This window comes from Loxodonta africana, chromosome 19, assembly GCF_030014295.1.
Source record: "Loxodonta africana isolate mLoxAfr1 chromosome 19, mLoxAfr1.hap2, whole genome shotgun sequence".
Lineage (NCBI taxonomy): Eukaryota > Metazoa > Chordata > Mammalia > Proboscidea > Elephantidae > Loxodonta > Loxodonta africana.
Window position 1 is genome coordinate 52,188,619 of NC_087360.1, and position 20,863 is coordinate 52,209,481.

Consider the following 20,863-nt stretch of genomic DNA (forward strand, 5'->3'; position numbering starts at 1 on the left):
AATCTACCAGCAGCTCCTTCAGAATACCGTGGAGCAGTTCTACTCTGTAGGGTCGCTGTGAATCAGAATTGATTGGATGGCAACGAGTTTTTTGTTTGGTTTTGGGGCAATGTACTTATTCATTCATTGGTGCTTACTAACGTGCATAAAACTATAAGTGCCATGAGCTCATGGAATGTGTCTGTCTCATTCATCCCGATAGCCCCAGAACCTAGCACAATGCTTGGCACAAAGGAGGTCCTTAGTACATATTTATTGCATATACATTGAGTGAGAGGTTGAAAATAACACTGCCCCCAGTACAGTACTGGCAGGGTTTGCAAAGAAGTATGACAATCAGCTCCTGCCCTTGAGGTGCTTGTATTTCATCATCAGACATATACACACCAAAGTCGATTTACACGTGCTCTTTACCGGGCAGACTTTACTTCAGTAATGAAAGGATGGCTGAACGTGAGGAAATGTATTAGCACAGTTCATCACAGTAATAGGTCATGGGGGAACAAACTGGTCGTCTAAATGCATGCCCAAAGGCATTGATATAATTCAAAAATCCAATCTTTGTATCTTTTGGTAAACTAGGAACACAAAGATATTTCCTTACTACTGAAACCAGTGGTCCCTTCATATTTAATAGTGAAAGATCAGGCTTGAAACACTCTTACTAGTTGGAAACTTTTTTTTTTTTTCCTATAATTTCTAGCTGGTGTTGTAACAGAAGTCAAGAAATAGGGTATAGATATTGGAAAAGAAAAGGTAAATTTTATTCTTTTCAAATGATATGGCTGTCTACCTGAAATGCCTGATTAGTTCCCCCCTTCCCCCTAGCCCTGCCACCCCAGTTGAATGTCTTGGGCTATATAGGTTTAAGTATGGAGATATGGTGGCTGGATTCAGGGTAAATTTTAAAAACTCAGTAGTTTTCCCATGTATCAGGAAGATAAAATGAAAAAGAGAATCACATCCATGGTATAATCAAAAATATAAAATTTTATGCAGCACACCTAACAAGACATGTATAAAAAAAAAAATTTTAGAGCTGAAAAATTTACGTGTTACTTGGGATCTTAATATTTAGCAAAATAAACTTATATGAAGAGAACTGTTAAGACCAAAGGCCATAATAAAAAGACTTGAATTAATGGAAAGGAATGGTATGGCCCTGAATGAGCAAGCCTCATATTTGTCAAGATGTTGATTTTTCAAAACTTAACCTATACATATAATGCTTTTCCGTTAATAAATATCCTTACGGGATTGGGGCATGGGGGGAACAACACAGATAATTTTGAAATTCATCTTGAATTATAAAACAAATGAAAATACCCAAGAAATTATCTGAAAAAGAAATGTAATCAGGAGGGATTCACTTTACTAGGAATTGAGATCTGTTATAAGCCTAAACAAAACTATGTTACTGGTGAAAGAGTAATCAGATCCATGATATAGAATTACTTTTCAAAGATGAATTAGTCAAAAAATCATGTTAAAACAACTAGCTAACTAACTACCCATCCAAACTCTAAATGGAATAAAGATTTAAATATAAAAATAAGCCACTAAAATTCACTGGAAATGCAAGAGACACAGAGTAGCCAAACAATCTTGACAAAGTTGGAGAACGAATACTTCCTGTCTTAGTTATCTAGTGCTGCAATGACAGAAATACTGCAAGTGGATGTCTTTGACAAACAAAGATTTATTCTCTCACAGTTTACCCAGCCCAGTGCTGTCGAGTCGTCTTCTCACAGTTTAGAAGGCTCCTAGAAGTCCCAGTTCAGGGCACGAGCTCCGGAGGAAGGCTTTCTCTCTCTGTCAGCTCCAGAGGAAGGTTTTTGTCTCCTTTCAACATCTGTGCACCTGCTATTACATAGAGATCTCCATGCATCTTATCGTCTATCTTCCCCTGGGTCTAGGAGGTTCTCAGTGCAGGAACCCCAGGTCCAAAGAATGCCTCTCGCACATGGCTCTTGTTTCTTGGTGGTAGTGTGGTCCCTCTCTGCTTACTTCTCTCTCCTTTTATCTCTTCTAAGATAAAAGACATGACTCAAGCAAGGATGTGACTTGAGTGAGGTGATGAAGACTATTACTTGAGTCATGCCCTTTAGTAAGATACGCCCACCCTAATCCTGCCTTATTACACAATTCCACAAAATGGAGAAGTAGTACACAATACTGGGAATCATGGCCTAGCCAAGTTCACACAGATTTTGGGGGGACACAATTCAATCCATGATACTTCCCAATCTCAAAACTTACTACAAAGCTATAGTAATTAAGACAGTGTGGCACTGGCATAAAGATAGACTTGTGGGTCATTGGAACAGAATTGAAAGTAAAGAAATAAACCCTTGTATTTAAATTTTCAGCAAGGATACCAAGACAATTCCATGGAAAAAGAGTAGTCGTCAACAAATTGTGTTGGGACCACTGGATTTCCATATGCAAAAAAAAAAAAAAAAAGTTGGACCCCTGTCTCATACCATGTATAAAAATTAACTAAAAATGGATCAAAGACCTAATTTTAAGAGCTAAAACTATAAAACTCTTAGAAGAAAACATGGGGGTAAATCTTTATGACCCTGGATTTGACAAAAGTTTCTTAGGTATGACACCAAAAACATGAGCAACAAAAAAATAAATAAATTGGACTTCCTCAACATTTAAACGTTTTGTACTCAAAGAACATCAAGAAAGTAAAAAAAAAAAAAAATCCACAGAATGGGAGAAAGTAATTTGCAAATCATATATCTGAGAAGGCATTTGTATCTAGAATATATAAACAACTCTTAAACTCAACAGTAAAAAGACAACCCATTTTTAAAAATGGACAAAGGATTTGAATAGATGTTTCCCCCCCAAAAAAGACATAGAAATCACCAATAAACACATGAAAAGATTCTCAACATCATTGGTCATTAGGAAAATGCAAATCAAAACCACAATAAAATACCTTCATACCCACTGGAATAAAAAAACCCACTGGAATAGCTACAGTCAAAAAGACAGTAACAAATATTGATGGAAAGGTGGAGAAATTGCAACCTTCAGACAGTGGAAATGCAAAATGGTATAGCCACTTGGGAAAACAGTTTGGCAGTTCCTCAAAAGGTTATACATAGAGTTACCATGTGACCCATCAGTTTCATTCCTAGATATATGCCCAAGAGAAATGAAAACATATGTCCCCACAAAAACTGACATTATTCATAACAGCCAGAAAGTGGAAACAACCCAAATGGCCATCAACCACTGAATAGATAAGCCAAATGTGATATGTCAAAATGATGGAATATTATTCAGTCATGAAAAGGAGTGAAGTTCTGGTACATGCTGCAATATGAATGACCCCTTGAAATCATTCCAGGTGAAAGAAGCCAGACACAAAAGGGCACATACATAATTCTGTTTTTATGAAATGCCCAGAATCAGCAAATCCATAGTCGGAAAATAGATTAGGGGTTGCCAGGGGCTGGGGAGAGAGTGGGAGTAGGGATTGACTGCTAAAGGACATGGGTTCCTTTTGGGAGTGATGAGAATGTTCTGAAATTTGATAGTGGTGATGGTCATACAACCGTATCAACATAGGAAAAACTTTTAGAAATACATTTTAATAGGGTGTAAAGCCATTATTAATAAATTAGCCAGGTTCTGAGTAAAGATGACAGATTGAATATATATATCTAATTTGTTTCCCCCACAAACCCCACAAAAAGCACAGTAAAACAAATTTTTTAAGACACAGATCTACAAGTTCTAGGAGAATAGAAGAGACATCAGCAGCGACATTTGGGAATTCAGACGAAGTTGCAAGAGTTAACTGGCTTAGGAGTTCCAAGAAAACCAATCCTAAACTGGCATTTGGGGAAACCCAGAGCCATCCTAACTTATAGCACAGAATCTTGAAAGGTTCAGAATTTGGTGGCTAGGTGGTACAAATGGTTAAGCACTCTACCACTAGGCAAAAAGTTGGCAGTTCGAACCCACCCAGAGGCACTTCGAAAGATAGGCCTGGTGATCTGCTTCTGAAAGGTCGCAGCCTTGAAAATCCTATGGAGCAGTTGTACTCTGCAGGCATGGGGTTGCCAGGAGTCGTCCGTCATCTACTCAACAGCAGCTAATGACAACACGTACCTCTGGAAGTGGGAGTGAAGCTGAGTGCTAAGGTAAAAGGGATTGCATAAAAACTGTTAGGAAGAAGTTACATCTCCTTCCCTACCCCGCCCCTGCAGAAGAACGAAGGGTTTATCTGTACCCCTGAAGAGTATGAAACGGAGCCTCTAGAGTAGGGGACACAAAAGTGTATTTACTGTGTGAAACTAAGAAAGCTTCAGGTCCTTAGTTTGTGTGGGCCTTTTCCAAGAACCAGAAGGAACCTGAGCCATGCATTCACATGGTCCTGTATTTTTGTAAACTTTGAAAACAAAGTATTTAAACAGCCATCCCTTAAGAAAGCCTCTGTCTTCACCTCCTACTGTTACTACTTCATGCTAACCCTCATGTCAGTAGATTTGGAGTAGCCTTGGCTGTTGGGGCGGGTGGGGCTAAGGAGAGTTGAGTTGGGAGTATGCCAGGTTAACTGCAATTTGTAAAGGCACTTTTGGGAAATTATTATAAGAGAAGTGACTCCTGAGTTGGAAATACATGAAGAGTACCTTTTTTGATCATTTTCAAATTTATTTAAATACTAGGGGTAAACTTAGATAAAAAGTAATGAATACAAAACAAAAGTGACAGAGGTAAGCAATTAAATAAAGCAAATGATCCTGAAATCAAATATGTAACCAAAAAAATGTAGTTGTATCAGAAGCTAGTAAATCACTGAGAGAATGAGATAGATTTTAAATAGGAGTGGCGATTGTTTGCCAATCCAGTTAATGAAGAGGAGGGGCTCATCTGAGGAATACCTTGACGTTTCTGGTGGATTTAACAAATACAGAACGGAGATAACATAGAACTCGTTACGTGCCCTCCTACAAGGACGTCAGTGGCAAGCTGGTTAGTGTCATTAATTCAAAGAACATTTAAGATTAGTCGCTAATAAGAAAACTTGAAATATGCCCTGGAATCCTACAGCTCACTTATGAAAGAAACATGAGATTTTCCTAAATTTGACAACACTTCTCAAATTTGTATTTATGTGATATTAGTAGTAAGCTGAAAAAGACACTTTCCTTATACTGTCAGTAATAGGAAACAAATTTCAATCAAACATGCTAGAGGAAAGACTGAGTTATCTTTGTATTGAAAAGGCAGTCATAGGTTGCATAGCCAAAAAAAGTAGGGGAGAAAAAAATACAGAGGTGTGTCAGGCAGATGATTAAAAAAATATTATTCTTGATTTTCTGATATTTGCATTGTTAGCTCTTTATAATTTGTAATTCTGCTTTTTTCTCTGTCTAAATAAGTACTCGGTTTCATACCTATTTTTATATTTGTAATTTTATATTATTTTTCTTTAAAAGGACACATAAAATGAGTCTAATCTCTAGGCCCACAAGACTCAAATCCACCCCTGAGAGGACATCAAGCACAGTTGAGAATACCGAAGTCAGGAGGATTACGTGAATGCACGCATGCTGAGTGGGAATGCTGAGGAGACACACATGCACGCGCGCACACACACACACAACACTTCTTCCTCTCACTCAGCTCTCAGCGCCCAGAACCCTGAGCTGGGCCTTTACCCTGGAGGCAAGAGATTGGAAGAACTTTCTGTAGGGAATTTGCCTGCCCAGGAGGAAAGATTAAAGATACTGACTTCAGGAGTTGCCCACAAAACTGCCCCACTAAATCATGCTACACTATTAATAGGCAAGCGTTATCCGTGTGCTCAGAGCTTTTAATCAGCTTTTTTGTCCCCCAGTCATACATGTGAGCAAACAACCAAGAATTACCACACATCCCAGGAAAACACTTAGTATGAAAAACAGAGACCAAAACAAACAGAAAAAAGCATTTTGGAGGGCAACTGAGACTATACAGGGAGAAGAAACTTTTTTTAAGTTATCATTAAGGTCCTCAGGGAGACATGGCATTCATGAAATAAAAGCAGTATGCAATTTAAAAAACAAAATCAGAAGTAAAAAGAGCTCTTGGAAATTAAAAATATGACAGCAGAAGTGAAAAACTCAGTAGCAGTGTTAGAAGAAGATAAAATTAAGAAACATTGAAAAGTAGGAGAGAAATTAGGTGACCAGCCAAGGAGGGTCGGTACTGGAATTATAAAAATCGCAGAAATAATAGAGAAAATGGAGGGGAAGAAAGCAATCTTTTTTTTAACCCCAGAACTAAAGGTTATGAATTGCCAAATTGAAAGAGGCCTGTGAGTACCCAGCACCGTGGATAAAAGTAGACCGACAGGGTACATCATCATGAAATTTTACACTAGGGACAAGCATGTGATCCTGTAAACTTGACTAAAGAGGAAAAAAAATAAAACGGGCTACATACAAAAGATAAGAATCGAGAATGACTTTAGATTTCACAACAGCGGCCCAAGAAGTTAGAAGGCAGTGAGTCAATGCCTGTGAAATTCTGAAAGCAATTATGTCCAGCCTATAATTCTATACCCAATCACAAGCGAGTGTGAGGGTGTTAGAAGTACAATAAAACTTGTTCTGGATATGCAAAACTTCAAATCTACCACATAGTTTTTCTCTGCCAAAATGAGGAATAAACAGTTATTAAAACTGACAATTATTAATTTTGGGGAAAACAGGTTATGCACTGTTACTAGTTACTTATTGCTGTGTAACTAGTTAGCCCCAAAATTAGTGGCTGAAAACAACTATAAGGTTTCTGTTGGTCAAGAATTTGAGAGTGGCATAGCTGGGGAGCTCTGGCTTGGGACTGTCTGTAAGGGTCAATACTTCGGCCAGGACTGCAGTTTTCTGAAGGCTTGGCTGAGGCTGGAGAATCTGCTGGTTAAGAGAAGGAAAGAAAACAAAACACATGCTAATAATAGTTTACTTACTATTGATCTAACAAAATTACAATGTAACTATATTGAGAGGCAGGAGAGTTGCAAGTGTGTCTTTGTTTAGTGGGGGTGGGGCCCCAACGAGTTTTATTTGTTTAGTTGAATCCTCATCTTCCAAAGTAAAAAAGTCAATAGCTAGTGCCTAAAACTAACAATCAAGAAGTAGCAATACAGGCATTTTATTTAGACATCCAAAGACAAATAACCAAAAAAATCAGCTGAGTTGAAAGTAGTTGCCTCTGAACAAATGAGATTGGGGGGCTTAGGGACTCCTGTTTTACTTAGCAAAACTTGTTGATGTATTAAACTGTGCACGTGTATAACTGATGAAAAGAAAGATTAATAAGAGAAAGCTATAAAAGTAATGAAAATATATATAGGTGAATATTTACATATCGTTGAGGGAGAAAGCTGGTATTTCTCAATATGACACCAAAAGAAGAAATTAACAAAGGAAAAGGTAGATTTCATAGATTTGACTTTATAATAGTCAAAAGCTCTGCACATTAAATACACACAGGTACAAAAGTAAAAGGCAGACAGGAAGCCAGGAAAAACTCCTGATATGTAAGTCAAAGGGCTGGTGTCAAAATGTAAACTGTTGGAATCTTTTAGAAATGTAAAAGGTTTCAATTTGTCTCTAAGGCAATTTGGCAAAATGCATCAAAGCCTCGACCATGTACATGCCCTTGGTCTCAGCAATTCCAAATCTTACGAATTTATCCCATGTGACTAATCCTTGATGTGCACAAAGATTTAGTCATTAGATTTAGCTATTAGAGTTTTTGTTTATAATAGAAGAAAAATTTGAAACAGTTGAAACAACCAACGATAAGTAATGTAGGTTAAAACAAATAAAACTGGTGCTACAGATATATATATATAATGAAATACTATGTATATCTTGAAAATCAGGCCAGTGAAAAAGTATAACTGATGTGTAAAATCATGATGTATGTCTCTAGATGATAACCACCTTTATTTTAAAACTGTGTATATACACACACACATTATGACTTGTTTTTTTTTTTTTTTGGTGTCTTTTGTACTTTGTGTTCATGTTTCATGTTTTCAAAGTTTTTAACAATAACCATGTTATTTTCATAAACAAGGAAAAAAAAAAACCTAAGGGTTTTTCTTGTTTGTTTATTTGAAAAATACGCTAGGAGAAAGAAGAGGACAGTAATGGTATTTCCACCACCCAGAATTAGCCAGTACTAACATTTGCCTGATTTGCTTCTAGTTGTTTTCTGTGTCTGCAAAAAAAAATTTTTAATTAATAACACCAAAATATTACCCTCGATTATCTTTTATACAAGAGATTGCAGGCTTTTTTTGTTTGTTTAACGTTTCTGTATTTGTAAAGTTTTTTTTTCTAATCATGTTTTGCTTTATAAAGGGATAAAGTGTTATTAACCATAAAAAGTAGAATATTAAAAATGTCAAATGAGTCTTAGACATTTAAAGAAAGTAAGAGAGATTTTGGACTTGAGAAAGCCAGGAGAAGGGAAAGCATTCCAACGCAGGTGGGGTGACCATATGTCCTGGTTTGTCCTGGACAGTCCAGGTTTATGCCTGTTGTTCTAATGTAATTATTAATGGCACTCCCTTTGGCACTCAGAAATGCTGCAGTTTGAGACAGGAAATTATAAGAAGTTTGCATTTGGGGGATACATGAACAGAGCCATTTGGCTGAATCAGAGTGGTTGTACAGGGTGTGATGGGAAAGAAGACTGACTGAAAGGAAGGTTGAGACCATGTCATAGAGCACATTGAATGCTGATGTGAGAAGTTCCTCCGCTGATTCTAGGAGCTGGGAAGGAAATAAACAAATGAGCCCTGGACCATGTTGTGGTGTGAAAGTAAGGAAGTGCCGGAACACATGTACCATGTTGGGGGTATGTCACAAGGACACAGGAGCCAATTGAAAGAGCTCCCAGTGGCCAAAGGTAGGGCAATTAAAGCAATGAAATAGCATTGGGTTGTAACCCAACGTATAAAGTAAATATGAGTTCATACTGATATAACTAAATGGTAGAGAAATAGACAAATCTTCTGCACAGAACTCCAAATGATTTCTGTAGATACTCTTCCCTCAAGGTGGAGCATAACTCCCTGCTCCTTCATGTGAGCTGCACATAGTGACTTCCTTCCAAAGACTACACAGTGGAAAGCGGTGCAGGGAGTAGCTTCTCAGTGGAGAAACCTGGAGAGCACTACCTCAGCCAGGTGATCAAGGTCAGTGCCCTTGATAGGATACCATGAGAATGGCACTTTACCCCTGTGGTCTTCCTCCCAAAACCCATCCCCCAGCCTAATCACGAGAAAAACAGAAAAATTCTAATTAAGGGCCTTTCTATAAAATACCTGACCAGTACTCCTTAAAATTGTCAGGGTCATCCAAAACAAGGAAAGTCTGAACAACTGACACAGACAAGAGGCCCCTAGGGAGACATGACAGCTAAATGCAATGTGGTTTCCTGGATGGGGTCCTGGAATAGAAAAAGGACATAAGGTAAAAGCCAAGGAAATCTGAATAAAGTATAGACTTTGGTTAATGTATCAATATTGATTCATATAATTGTGGCAACTATACTAATGTAAGGTGTTAATAATGGGGGAACTGGGTTTGGGGCATATGGAAATTATGTACTATCTGCAATTTTTCTTCCACTTTTTTATTTTAAAATCAAACTGTTTTAAAATGAAAAGTTTGTTTTTTAAAAAGGACATTCTTCAAACAGGTAGAAATAAGCCTTGAGTGGGTGAGTCAAGAAACTAATTAAAATAGTACGATAAAGTTATATATATATACCTGTTGTCGTCGAGTCGATTCTTACTCATAGTGACACGATAGCACAGAGTAGAACTGTCCCATAGGGTTTCCGAGGAGCGCCTGGTGGATTTGACCCACCAGCCTTTTGGTTAGCAGCCGTAGCTGTTAACCACTATGCCACCAGGGTTTCCAAAGTTATATATATATAGATCTTCAGTAATTGAAGTGGGAATACAAAGAAAGAGACCTGGTTCAATCTACAAAGTATACTTAACTTTTAATTTGTGTGGAAGCACCCAGTTCAGCACACACCTTCTTCCTTGTGGTAATGCTCTTCCCTTTAGTTTTTCAGTCTTGTATAGAATGATGAGCCCCTTCTAATTCCTTAATGCTTTAAGACTTTTAAGACTAGACTAGTTTGATCAAATGATTTTTTTAAATAATTGCTTCAGGTACGTTTAGCAAATTCATATGAAAACAGTGTTAAAGTATTAGTAGTAGAAAGAAAACTGGACTGGAAGTCAGGAGACTCGATTGTTCCTAGTTTTATTGTGGACAAGCAGAGTGACCTTGGGCTAGTCACTGGACCTCTCCAGATTTGTTTCTTCATCTGCAGAACGAGAGGATTGAGCTGGAAACATTTCTATGGTAACTTAGAGTTCTAAAAATACTGTGATTCTAAATTAAGATTTAGAGAGAGGCTGTGGCACTACAAATAATAGAATCTAAGTTCCTAGTTTCTTGGTACCTAGTCTACAGTCCTAGACTTTAAGTTAGAATCATTGTGAAGACCATTCTGAGAATTCTTCAGATACATCTTTCTTCCCCATATTCTTGGGATGGAGATTCCATTTCGACTCCCAAGTTTTAAAGCTGAAGGAACCATCTGTTCTAACTTACTTGTTTTAGAGTTTAAGAAACTAGGTTCCAGAGGGCTTATGATTTGTTCAAACCACAAAGCTAGTCAGAGGCAGAGACCAGGTCTTCTGATTCCTGGTCTAGAGCTTTTTATACCATTTCATACTTCTTAAGAAACACAACCAATTTTTTAACAATGCTACCAGGACCTCATTCGCACTGTTACCAAAATGGTCCTTGAGGGCAGTTGTCTGCTGTCCAAAACCATTGTGTCAGTCAACTCCATTCCCTGACTTGGGGGAAAGTAGCTGAGGGCATGAGGATGGGGCTGAGGAGATCATCTCCCCTTGAACCTTCCCTCTTTAGGTCCAAAAAAGGGAAATAACAATTTCATTTTGCTTTTCAGCTTCATAACCTGTCTTTCTCCCTGGGAATTATATAGCCAAAGATTATTTGTTTACAGAAGCCACGTGAATCAGCCAACCCCCAAAGGGTTAACGCTCCCAAATTATGGGGCTGGGTTAACAATAAACAGGATGTCCTCCAGAAATTAAATTTAAACCACTGTGACTCAGGCTGGCCCAGCCTCTCAACCAGATCGTTGTCTGGGGTTATTATCGGTAGTTAATTATACCGTTGGGTTTAGAAACAGTGTTGGTCAGTTTAGGCCAAATCAAACCAGGCTCAGGGAGAAGGGGGTGTGAAGGGGAGGGTGGGATCTGGGGCCTGGAGGACTGGGTCAGTTGCAGCATTGGAAGCGGGAGGTTTGAATTAAAGAAAGCTGAAGGGAAAGTAGTGAGAGTAGCTGGTTGAGTCTTACCCTCAGGGCTCTCCTGCTATAGCCCTTACCCTTGTACTAATTACAAGAATTCTTTACTTCTTCCCCAGGTAGAAGAGAAGCCTACCATTCCTATAGCTGTCTGGATGCCCAGAGTTTGCTTTCTAGCCTGGCTCCAGTTCTTTTATTCTCAGAATTGTAGAATCGGAATTTTCAGTGCCCTCAGTTATCTAGATTAACTCTTTATTTTACAGAGTAAGAAATTAAACCACAGGGCAGCCAGCTTATTGGAGGTGGAGGCTGGACTAGTGCTCAGGTTTGGACTCTCTAACTCATGATCTTCCGTTATGCCAAGCTACCCTCCCAAGCCATCTTCCATTTGAAAGTAAGCAGTCAGGTGTAGCACTTCATAGCAAGTTCAAAGCAGACTGGGGCTGGATTTCACGTTCTTGTCCAAGTTAGCCACATTTTGATTTTGTCAGTTTTCATAGAGGTAACTCAGCATGGCCAGTCATTAATGCCCCTACAATGTCATCTCCCCAGCCTCCCAAGCAGCTCTTCAGTTTGTCTCTGTACAGAGAGATAGTCAATAAATGAGTATATATATAAAAAATGATTTTTATGGTGTTTTTAAAGGTATATATTCAGTGATGATAGCTATTAAAGTAAGTATGTAATTTCAGACTTTGTAGCTCCTCAAGACACAAGGTTTATAGTGATTGTTATTCTTACATTATCTCCCTTTTCCTACCTTTTAAATGTGTTTAATGACAAACTAAAAGTAGGAAAAATGCTCTGGGGCAGAAGGCGGCACCCAAGAACTTCTGATGGACACTGTTGATGGGAAGATCACTCATCTAGAGCCAAGCCTGAATGCTAACGGTCCTAGGTCCACCAGGGCACTTGGCACAAGTACAAAGTAGCTAGCCACTGCACAGTTCTTTACCTTCCTGGGAGAAAAATGGCCTACGCCATTTCTTTTCAGCCACATTTCTTTTGTTCTACCTCATTTCTCATAATTTCCCTGTTTGTCTCTTTCTCTTTGAGGATTCCTTTCAAGATTGGGCAGCCTAAGAAACAGATCGTCCCTAAAACAGTGAGTAATTCTTTCTGAGATTCAGTTCTGTTTCACATGGCTTTTGTAGAGAACCAGAGATTTGACTCAGCACATCTTGTGGCTGGGAAGGCAGAAAACATGGGCCTTATTCCCAGTCATGTCGATCTAGAACCTCATATAGACTGGAGCTTTCAGGGGCCTCCTGTCCTGGCACATTTTCCACTCTCAGATCAGCCTGGGCTCTTCCCCTTCCCTGAGCAAATAGAAGAGGTGGATTACAGGATGTAGAGGAACAGTCCATCTCTGGGATTGGTACAGTAGTCTGTACTTTTCTTAAGAGGGCTCCAGAAACACAGGTCCCTGCCAAGGACATGTCCCAGGCCTATATTTCTGACTACCTCAGCTGGATAAGAGACCAGGAAGTTCTCCAGGTGGTCCAGGCCCCTTTCTCTCCACTGCTAAATGCATTCTTGGCCATGATCCAGAGATATTCAGCAGGAAAAGATGATTAAATCATGCCCCCCTCCCTTTTTTTCCCCCCGTCCCTCTTTTAAGGCCACAGGCTTTATCCCTATTTTGTCTCCAAAATGGGAGAGGAAGAGAATTGTAGATTTTTAAAAAGTTAGATCTGGAAGCCCTTAGAGATCATCTAGTCAGCTTCCTGATTTTTCCTGATGAAGAAATTAAGGCCCATGGAATTGCAGTGACTTTGCTAAGGTTATAAAAACGTGATGCAGGCAGAGCTGAAATTAGAACTCCAGTTTGAGCCTCTCTTCAGTACTCTTTTCATTGCTTTATGCTGCCTCAGGCAATGAAGATCTCCCAAGATGCTGGAATTCTAGTCAAGAATAGTCTCCTCAAGGCCCCAGTTAAGTAAAGCACTATCGAAGAAGAAGAATAAAGTAGGAGGACTCGCACTACCTGACCTCCGAACCTACTATACAGCTACAGTAGTCAAAACAGCCTGGTACTGGTACAACAACAGATAACATTGACCAGTGGAACAGAATTGAGAATCCAGATGTAGATCTACCTACCTATGGTCACCTGATCTTCAACAAGGGCCCAAAGTCCATCAAATGGGGAAAAGACAGTCTTTTTAACAAAGGGTCCTGGCAAAAATGGATGTTCACCTGCAAAAAAATGAAACAGGACCCATACCTCACACCATATACAAAAACTAATTCAAAATGGATCAAAGGCTTAAATATAAAAAGTATAAAGATCATATAAGAAAAAATGGGATCAACTCTAGAGACCTTTATACACAGCATTAACAGGATGCAAACCATAACCAACAACACACAAACTCCAGAAGATAAGCTAGATAACTGGGATCTTCTAAAAATTAAACACTTATGCTCATCAAAAGACTTCACCAAAAGAGAAAAAAGAGAACCTACAGACTGGGAAAAAAAAAATTTTTGGCTATTACGAATCCAACAGAGGTCTAATCTCTAAAATCTACAGGAAAATCCAACACCTCTACAACAAAAAGACAAGTAATCCAATTAAAAAATGGGCAAAGGAAATGAACAGATACTTCACCAAAGAAGACATTCAGGCGGCTAACAGACATGTGAGGAAATGCTCAAGATCACTAGCCATTAGAAAAATGCAAATCAAAACTACAATGAGATTCCATCTCACCCCAGCATTACTGGCACGAATCAAAAAAAAAACAAAATAACAAATGTTGGAGAGGCTGTAGGGAGATTGGAACTCTATGCACTGCTGGTGGGAATGCAAAATTGTACAACGACTTTGAAAAACGATATGGCACCTCCTCAAAAAGCTAGAAATAGAAATACCATATGATCCAGCAATGCCACTCCTAGGAATATATCCTAGAGAAATATGAGCCGTCACATGAATAGACATATGCATGCCCATGTTCATTGCAGCATTGTTCACAATAGCAAAAAGATGGAAACAACCAAGATGCCCATCAACAGATGAGTGGATAAACAAACTATGTTACGTACACGGCGGAGTACTATGCAACAATAAAGAACAATCATGAATCTGCGAAGTATCTAACAACATGGATGAATCTGGAGGGCATTATGCTGAGAAAAATAAGTCAATCATAAAAGGACAAATATTGTATGAGACCACTATTGTAAAAACTCATGAAAAGGTTTACATACAAAAAGAAACAATCTTTTATGGTTATGAGGGAAGGAAGAAGTAGAGATGAAAAAACACTAAATAGACAATAGATTAAGTGGTAACTTTGGTGAAGGGTAAGATAGTACACATTACTGGGGAAGCCAGCACAACTTGTCCAAGGCAAGGTTATGGAAGCTTCATAGACAAATCCAAATTCCCTGAGGGATCGAATTGCTGGGCTGAGGGCTGTGGGGACCGTGGTCACAGGGAGCGTCTAGCTCGACTGGCATAACATAGTTTATAAAGAAAATGTTCTACATTCTACTTTGGTGAGTAGCGTCTGGGGTCTTAAAAGCCTGTGAGCAGCCATCTAAGATACTCCACTGGCCTCACCCCTTCGGGAGCAAGGGAGAATGAAGAAAACTAAAGATACAAGGGAAAGATTAGTCCAAAGGACTAATAGACCATGACTACCATGGCCTCCACCAGACTGAGTCCAGTACAACTAGATGGTGCCCGGCTACCACCACTAACCACTCTGACAGAGATGACGATAGAGGGTCTTGGACAGAGCTGGAGAAAAATGTAGAACAAGATTCTAACTCACAAAACAAGACCAGACTTACTGGCCTGACAGAGACTGGAGAAACCCCGAGAATATGGCCCCCGGACTCTTTTAGCTCAGTAATGAAGTCACTCCCCAGGTTCACCCTTCAGCCAAAGATTAGACAGGCCCATAAGACAAAACAAGACTAAAGGGGCAGACTAGCCCAGGGGCAAGGACTAAAAGGTAGGAGGGGACAGGAGAGCTGGTAATAGGGAACCCAAGGTCGAGAAGGGAGAGTGTTGACATGTCATTGGGTTGTTAACCAATGTCATGAAACAATATGTGTACTAACCGTTTAATGAGAAGCTAGTTTGTTCTGTAAACTTTCATCTAAAATACAAGTAAAAAAAAAAAAGAATAACCTCTTCATTCCCCTCACCCACAAATCTGAGCGAGTCTCCTGGTTTTAACGTGGAAGACAGTAACTGTAGAGCCTCTTGTTATGACAGTCTCCAGGAAGTCCAGCACTATCAACACGTGGGGACCCTTGTCTGTACCAAGTCAGCCCCTGAGGGTGCTTGTCTTAATAACTTCATCCCTCCTTGGCTTAGGTCTCAGAACTACAGGAAAGATACTGCTTCAGTTTGGTGGGAAGTTTGGCACACATCTGACCGGTGGCTCTATCTTTGGGAAATCCAAAGTTAGGTCACTTAAAAGGAAATGGGCCAGAGTTAAAAGAGTCCTCCCCTTTTTCATGCAAACACAGGTCCCTGACAAACTCAGAGTTTACCTCCCATGCAGAGGCTGACCATCTGTGTAGGCTCTCAACTGAAACTCAAAGACTCTGGGCGTGCAATTGTTGGGCTCTAGCCGGCTACAGGAAGTGGGAAGGTGTGGCTTTGGGTCTCTAGAGTTTAATCCAGGACAGATCTGAAAGGGAAGTGGTTTAGAAAAGGGTCTTTAATTCCCAATGCTCATTAAAAAAAAAAATTAGAAGTAAAATAACTCTCAGCACCCCAACCTTTATGGAAATTGCCTTTGTTTTCCACAGAAACGTGTAGGCTAGAATGTAGTTTCCAACTTCTTTGCCTGAGCTTGTTGACGGAAAGATCCCTGGGTCCTTTAATCTGAGGAGTGGCAGTCTCCCCGAGAGAAGGACGGATCACACATCTGAGAAAGCCACATCTGAGAAAGCCCTTCACTCCTGTAGATGCCCTTCTGTGGGCCCATAGGTTCCCTCTTCTTGCATCTGTCTTGTTTGGAACAGAATTTTAGCCCTCTAACTCTTTTTTAACTCATGCCATCAGCTCTCCCAGGCAGACTAGGTGTCATGTAGAGGTTAAAAATCCAGGGTTGGGAGACTTCCAGCCTGGATTCTGATCCTGATTCTGCCATGTGCTGAGACCTTGGGCAAGTTCCTTAACCTCTCTGAGCCTTAGTTTTCGCATTTGTAAAATGAGGACAGTGATAGTATTTCAATAGTCATTTTTTTTTATTGTACAGTCAATACACTAACATTATTTCATTGGTGTATTGTAAGTCTTACTTGAGGTAATGCATATAGAGCTCTTAACAGTGTACGGTATATAGCCCTTAATAAATATTAGCTGTATTGCAGGAAGTTCATTGATTACACTCTCTGTAAACCACCTGGGTTCAGCCTATCCCAAGCAGTGAGGTTCCCCAGTGCAAAGGAGTCATGGCTGGGCGTTTGATCTCTCACATAGAATCAAAGCCAAGTTACAGCTTGGGATAGAGTTATTTGCTTCCTTGGCTTATGCCCCGAAGCTCCCCAAAGGCGCTGAAGTATATGTAGCAAGACCCTGCCTCTTCAGAAGCTCACTGTCTACTTTATAACTCCTCTTCCAGTCCCCAAACAGGCCTGGCTGTGCAGTTGTCTCAGCATCTCTGGCAGCTGCCCCCTGAACAGTGGTGACGCACAGTTAATTCTTGCCCAGGCACTTTCAGGGAGGGGAGCAGCTGTGGCTCCCTGGGTTATTAGAAGTCATGGAGCCCCTGTCATGGGAAGAAATGCTCATGTTATCTTCAGGGAGTTTCAGGAGGTTTTTGGCTCAAGGCACCCAAATGTCAGACACAAAGAAAGCATTGTGTCTTTGCCCTGACTGTTCTCCTGTGCCCAGGTTATTAACACAAATTCCATTATTGTTAGGGCTTTCGCTAGAATGGCATGTTCTCTGCAGGAGCTGACCACTGGAACTGAAATGTGAGGACAAAAGCTCCCCACCTCCCAATTTTACCCTTCCACATAGTCCCCCACTCCCCCAAGTCCCATAAAGTAGCTGTAGCATCTTGGTGCGGAGAAAAGAAGCTGAACTTCCTTCCATAACCTGGGAGGATGGAAGAGCCCTTTGTCCAAAGTTCTGCTGTCTCCCTCCAAAGCAAGGGTTGCACAAAGGAAAGCACCCACTTAGATTCAGAGCTAGATGGCGCTCTATGAAGCTAAGGCAGAACAGAGTCTCACCACACTGAACCTCTCTCTCCTCTTGAGAGAGATTTTCACGGGCAACGTGGAGGGACCCTTAGCTTCATCCCTTAATCCTGTTGTAATATATGGAAGGGAAGGCTGCTTTCCACCCAGAGCATCCCTGGAAGAGGGGCATCTCAGAATGATGAGGGCTCCCTTTGCCTCAGCTCTGATCTGACACATCTTAGCTCTGGGATCAGAACCCTGGGCCTGCCTGTCCTTTTTCACTTCACCATGAGCAGAAGTTTGGGTGGAAACTCAGCCCATTCGCTCATTTAACAAATAGGTCCTGCTGTGTGCCAGGTCCTGACCAAGGCACTGGTTATGGAGCAGTGAATGGCACAGTTCTCTCGTCCACCCTTAAGCCTTTGAGAATGCAGGGAGTAGCCAAGGGTAGCCGTTTGGTGCTTGATTCTCCCTGCGTTAACCTCGCCAGCCTGACCCAGCCCATCCTGATCCCCTAACAGACCGAGCACATGTGTTTACACTTGCATTGTTGACTGGTTTCCAATTGCCTTTTTGGCAAAAGAATCGAGCATTCAGAGATGTTCAGATATTTTCTATTTGGCTCTTTCCCTCAGAATGAACATATTGGAATGAGACTGTAGTGTGCCCCTTTATTCCCCTAGCCGTTATCTGAGGAGCTAGGATTCTGGCATTGTCCCCCTTAGATCTTTCCCACTGGAGGAGAGAGATCTCAGGGCCAGTGAGCTATAGAAGCAACCCAGCACCTGAATGCTGGAGACATTGGAAGTGAAAGGCTTATGAACTTCTCTTAGGCTGACAGTTGGCCTTGGGTGGCGTAAAGTAGAAGGATCAGGCTCCTATCCCTGACACCCTGTCGGCTTCCGGTACGAGACCTTGAGCCTTTCATCAGCCAGAATGATCCTACCTACTTGGAAATCTGAAGTCGTCCTTCTCTGTGCAAGTCCAAGCAGTCCCCAGCCAGGGAGACCAGGTGTTCTCTGGCATCCCACACACACATCAGCACACTCGGAGAATTGCAAAAGAGGAGTGGGAGCCAAAGGTCGTAGCTTTGGTGGCTCAGCAGGCGCTTCTGCCTCCCCTTCCAGAGAGTACCTACTCTGTGCTCTTGATCTTGAGGAGAGCTTGATTCTGCCCAAGAAATCCTTCACTTTAATTTCATCTTTTTAGAAATAAATACTTTTAGTATTTAAAGATTTTGCTCAGCATATCCTGTTAAATAAAGAAGGAGCTGTGACCACTGAAAGGAGGCACAGTCACAGTGTACCGACACAGGACAACTCCAAGTTTCCCAACCAACGGTAATCTCAGCTGCCAGTTTACTTTATGCTTTGGGCTGCTTCTCCTCTCTGCTGAAGGTAGACCAGAACCAGTCTGCATCCCCAGACTGGCCCTGGTCCTTTCATCACCCCAGTGTGTAGGAGAGGAAAAAGGAAACTAGCAATTAGTACCCACCATCTATGGGGCAGGCACTTTGCAGTGTGCCCTACGTATTGCCAGTTACCAGTTGCTGTCGGGTCAGCTCCAGCTCATGGCGACTCCATGTGTGTCAGAGCAGAGCTGTGCTCCCTAGAGTTTTCAGTGGTTGATTTTTTTTTTAAGTAGATTGCCCGGACTTTCTCCCAAGACACCTCTGGGTGTACTCCAACCTCCAACCTCCAACCTTTTAGTTAGCAGCTGAGCATGTTAACAGTTTGCACCACCCAGGGACTCCATGCTCTGCATACACTGCCTCTTGAATCCTCAAGACAACCCAATGAGGTGGGTGTTGTTACCCCCACTTCCTTGTAAGCCCCTACAATTTACATGGGGCATGACTAAGGGAGATTCTCCACTTTACTAGGAAAGAAACCAATGCTCAGAAATGCTGGGTAATATCTTTTAAGGCTCCACAGCTAGCATCAGAGTGCCTGTCTTATCTGTCTATGGTCATTCCTTTAAATCACATTCCTCCATGGACTGTTCAAGAAAAGACCCCACCTGCAATTGTACCCTAGAATTTCCATTCCCTTTGTTTAAGACTGATTCTTGTTGAACTACAAATCCTCAAGGATAGGTAACACTTGAACCTTTATCAATGTGTACATGCTTTAGTGTGAATGCATTTTGAATTTCTTCGTAAGAGCAGCTTTTGATGGCTCACGAGGAAGGTGATGATGGAAATATTAGATTCCCTACACGGAGAAAGGGTAGGTCTGTTGAAAAGGGGAAAAGAGATTGTAAGATCCGCGGCAAGGTACCAGTGATGAATTTTATTTCACAATGTTGTGTAAAGTTTGGATGCTGGGGTCATAAAGTCAGGAATAGAGCATGGTTTTGTGCCTCTAAATTCTACAGTTTAAATGGTTGAAGGCAGTTGAGCACTGTGCTCTTTTAAAGAGCTATCAATAAGGGATCAAATTGATGGCAGCAACTCCAAAGTTTAGGCAGGAAGCTTAGGGACAGTGAGTTTATATTAATAGGGGAGGAACAATTTGGAAAAGGAGAGTGGGAATGGTCGCACAACTCGAAGAATGTAATCAGCATCACTGAATTGTAAATGTAGAAATTGTCAAATTGGTGTTACGTCCTGCCGTGTGTATTTTCAACAACAACAAAAATAAAATAAATTATTAAAAGGAAAAAATAAACGATCAAAGGCAAGGTCAGATCTCCATAGATGGGAGACATGTCGTCATGCCCTGACTAGCATCTCTAAGTAGGTTCTCCATGTAATTCTTTCACAGCACCGTGCCCCTGCCCTCCACAGGGCTTTTCACAATGTGCAGTTATATGGTATTTGTTGTTTATCTATCCCGCCGGGGACCGTGACCGCCTGGCAGAATCCATTGCATACAGTAGGTACTCAGTAAATGTTTGGAGATGAATGAATGTTGTTTTAAAAAAGGCCTGAACTGGGAGTCTGCATTCTGGCCACGTGTCCTTATGTAAGGCCCTTTCCCTCCCTGGGCATCAGTCTCCTCATTCATGACATGAAGCAGTTGGCCTGAATAATGTTCTGTGATTCCATGACTGTAAATCCAGACCTGGCATGGTGAGGCTCGTGGACTTTTAGAGTAGGCTTTAACTGGGTAAATGTTGATGGAAGAGCACTTGCAGTAAAGAAAAGTGTGGCTTTGAAGGTTTTTGCAAATATGCACTCCATGACCCTCAACCTGTAACAAGACAGTCAGGGTTTAGGTTTCTCACTGGCAGGAGCCTTGGGGTAGCAGCCAAGAAACCTACAGTCTTAGGTCATGGCTTTAATTCATCAGTGACTACCGCCCCCCCCCCCCCCCCGCTC

General features: G+C 40.9%; 1 protein-coding gene across 9 annotated transcripts in view; it reads left to right on the forward strand.

Moving 5' to 3' along the window:
- BIN3 (bridging integrator 3) overlaps nucleotides 1-20,863 on the forward strand; it is a 58,224-nt gene that overhangs the window by 17,099 nt on the left and 20,262 nt on the right. For 3 of the 9 annotated variants that reach the window (XM_010592379.3, XM_064272711.1, XM_010592380.3), the window contains exon 2: nucleotides 12,442-12,490. The exons of 2 other annotated variants lie outside the window; for them this stretch is intronic. In XM_010592379.3, coding sequence (XP_010590681.1) covers nucleotides 12,442-12,490 — 49 coding nt within the window. 4 more of the 9 variants (XM_064272708.1, XM_064272710.1, XM_064272709.1 and 1 more) reach the window with 3 other exon arrangements.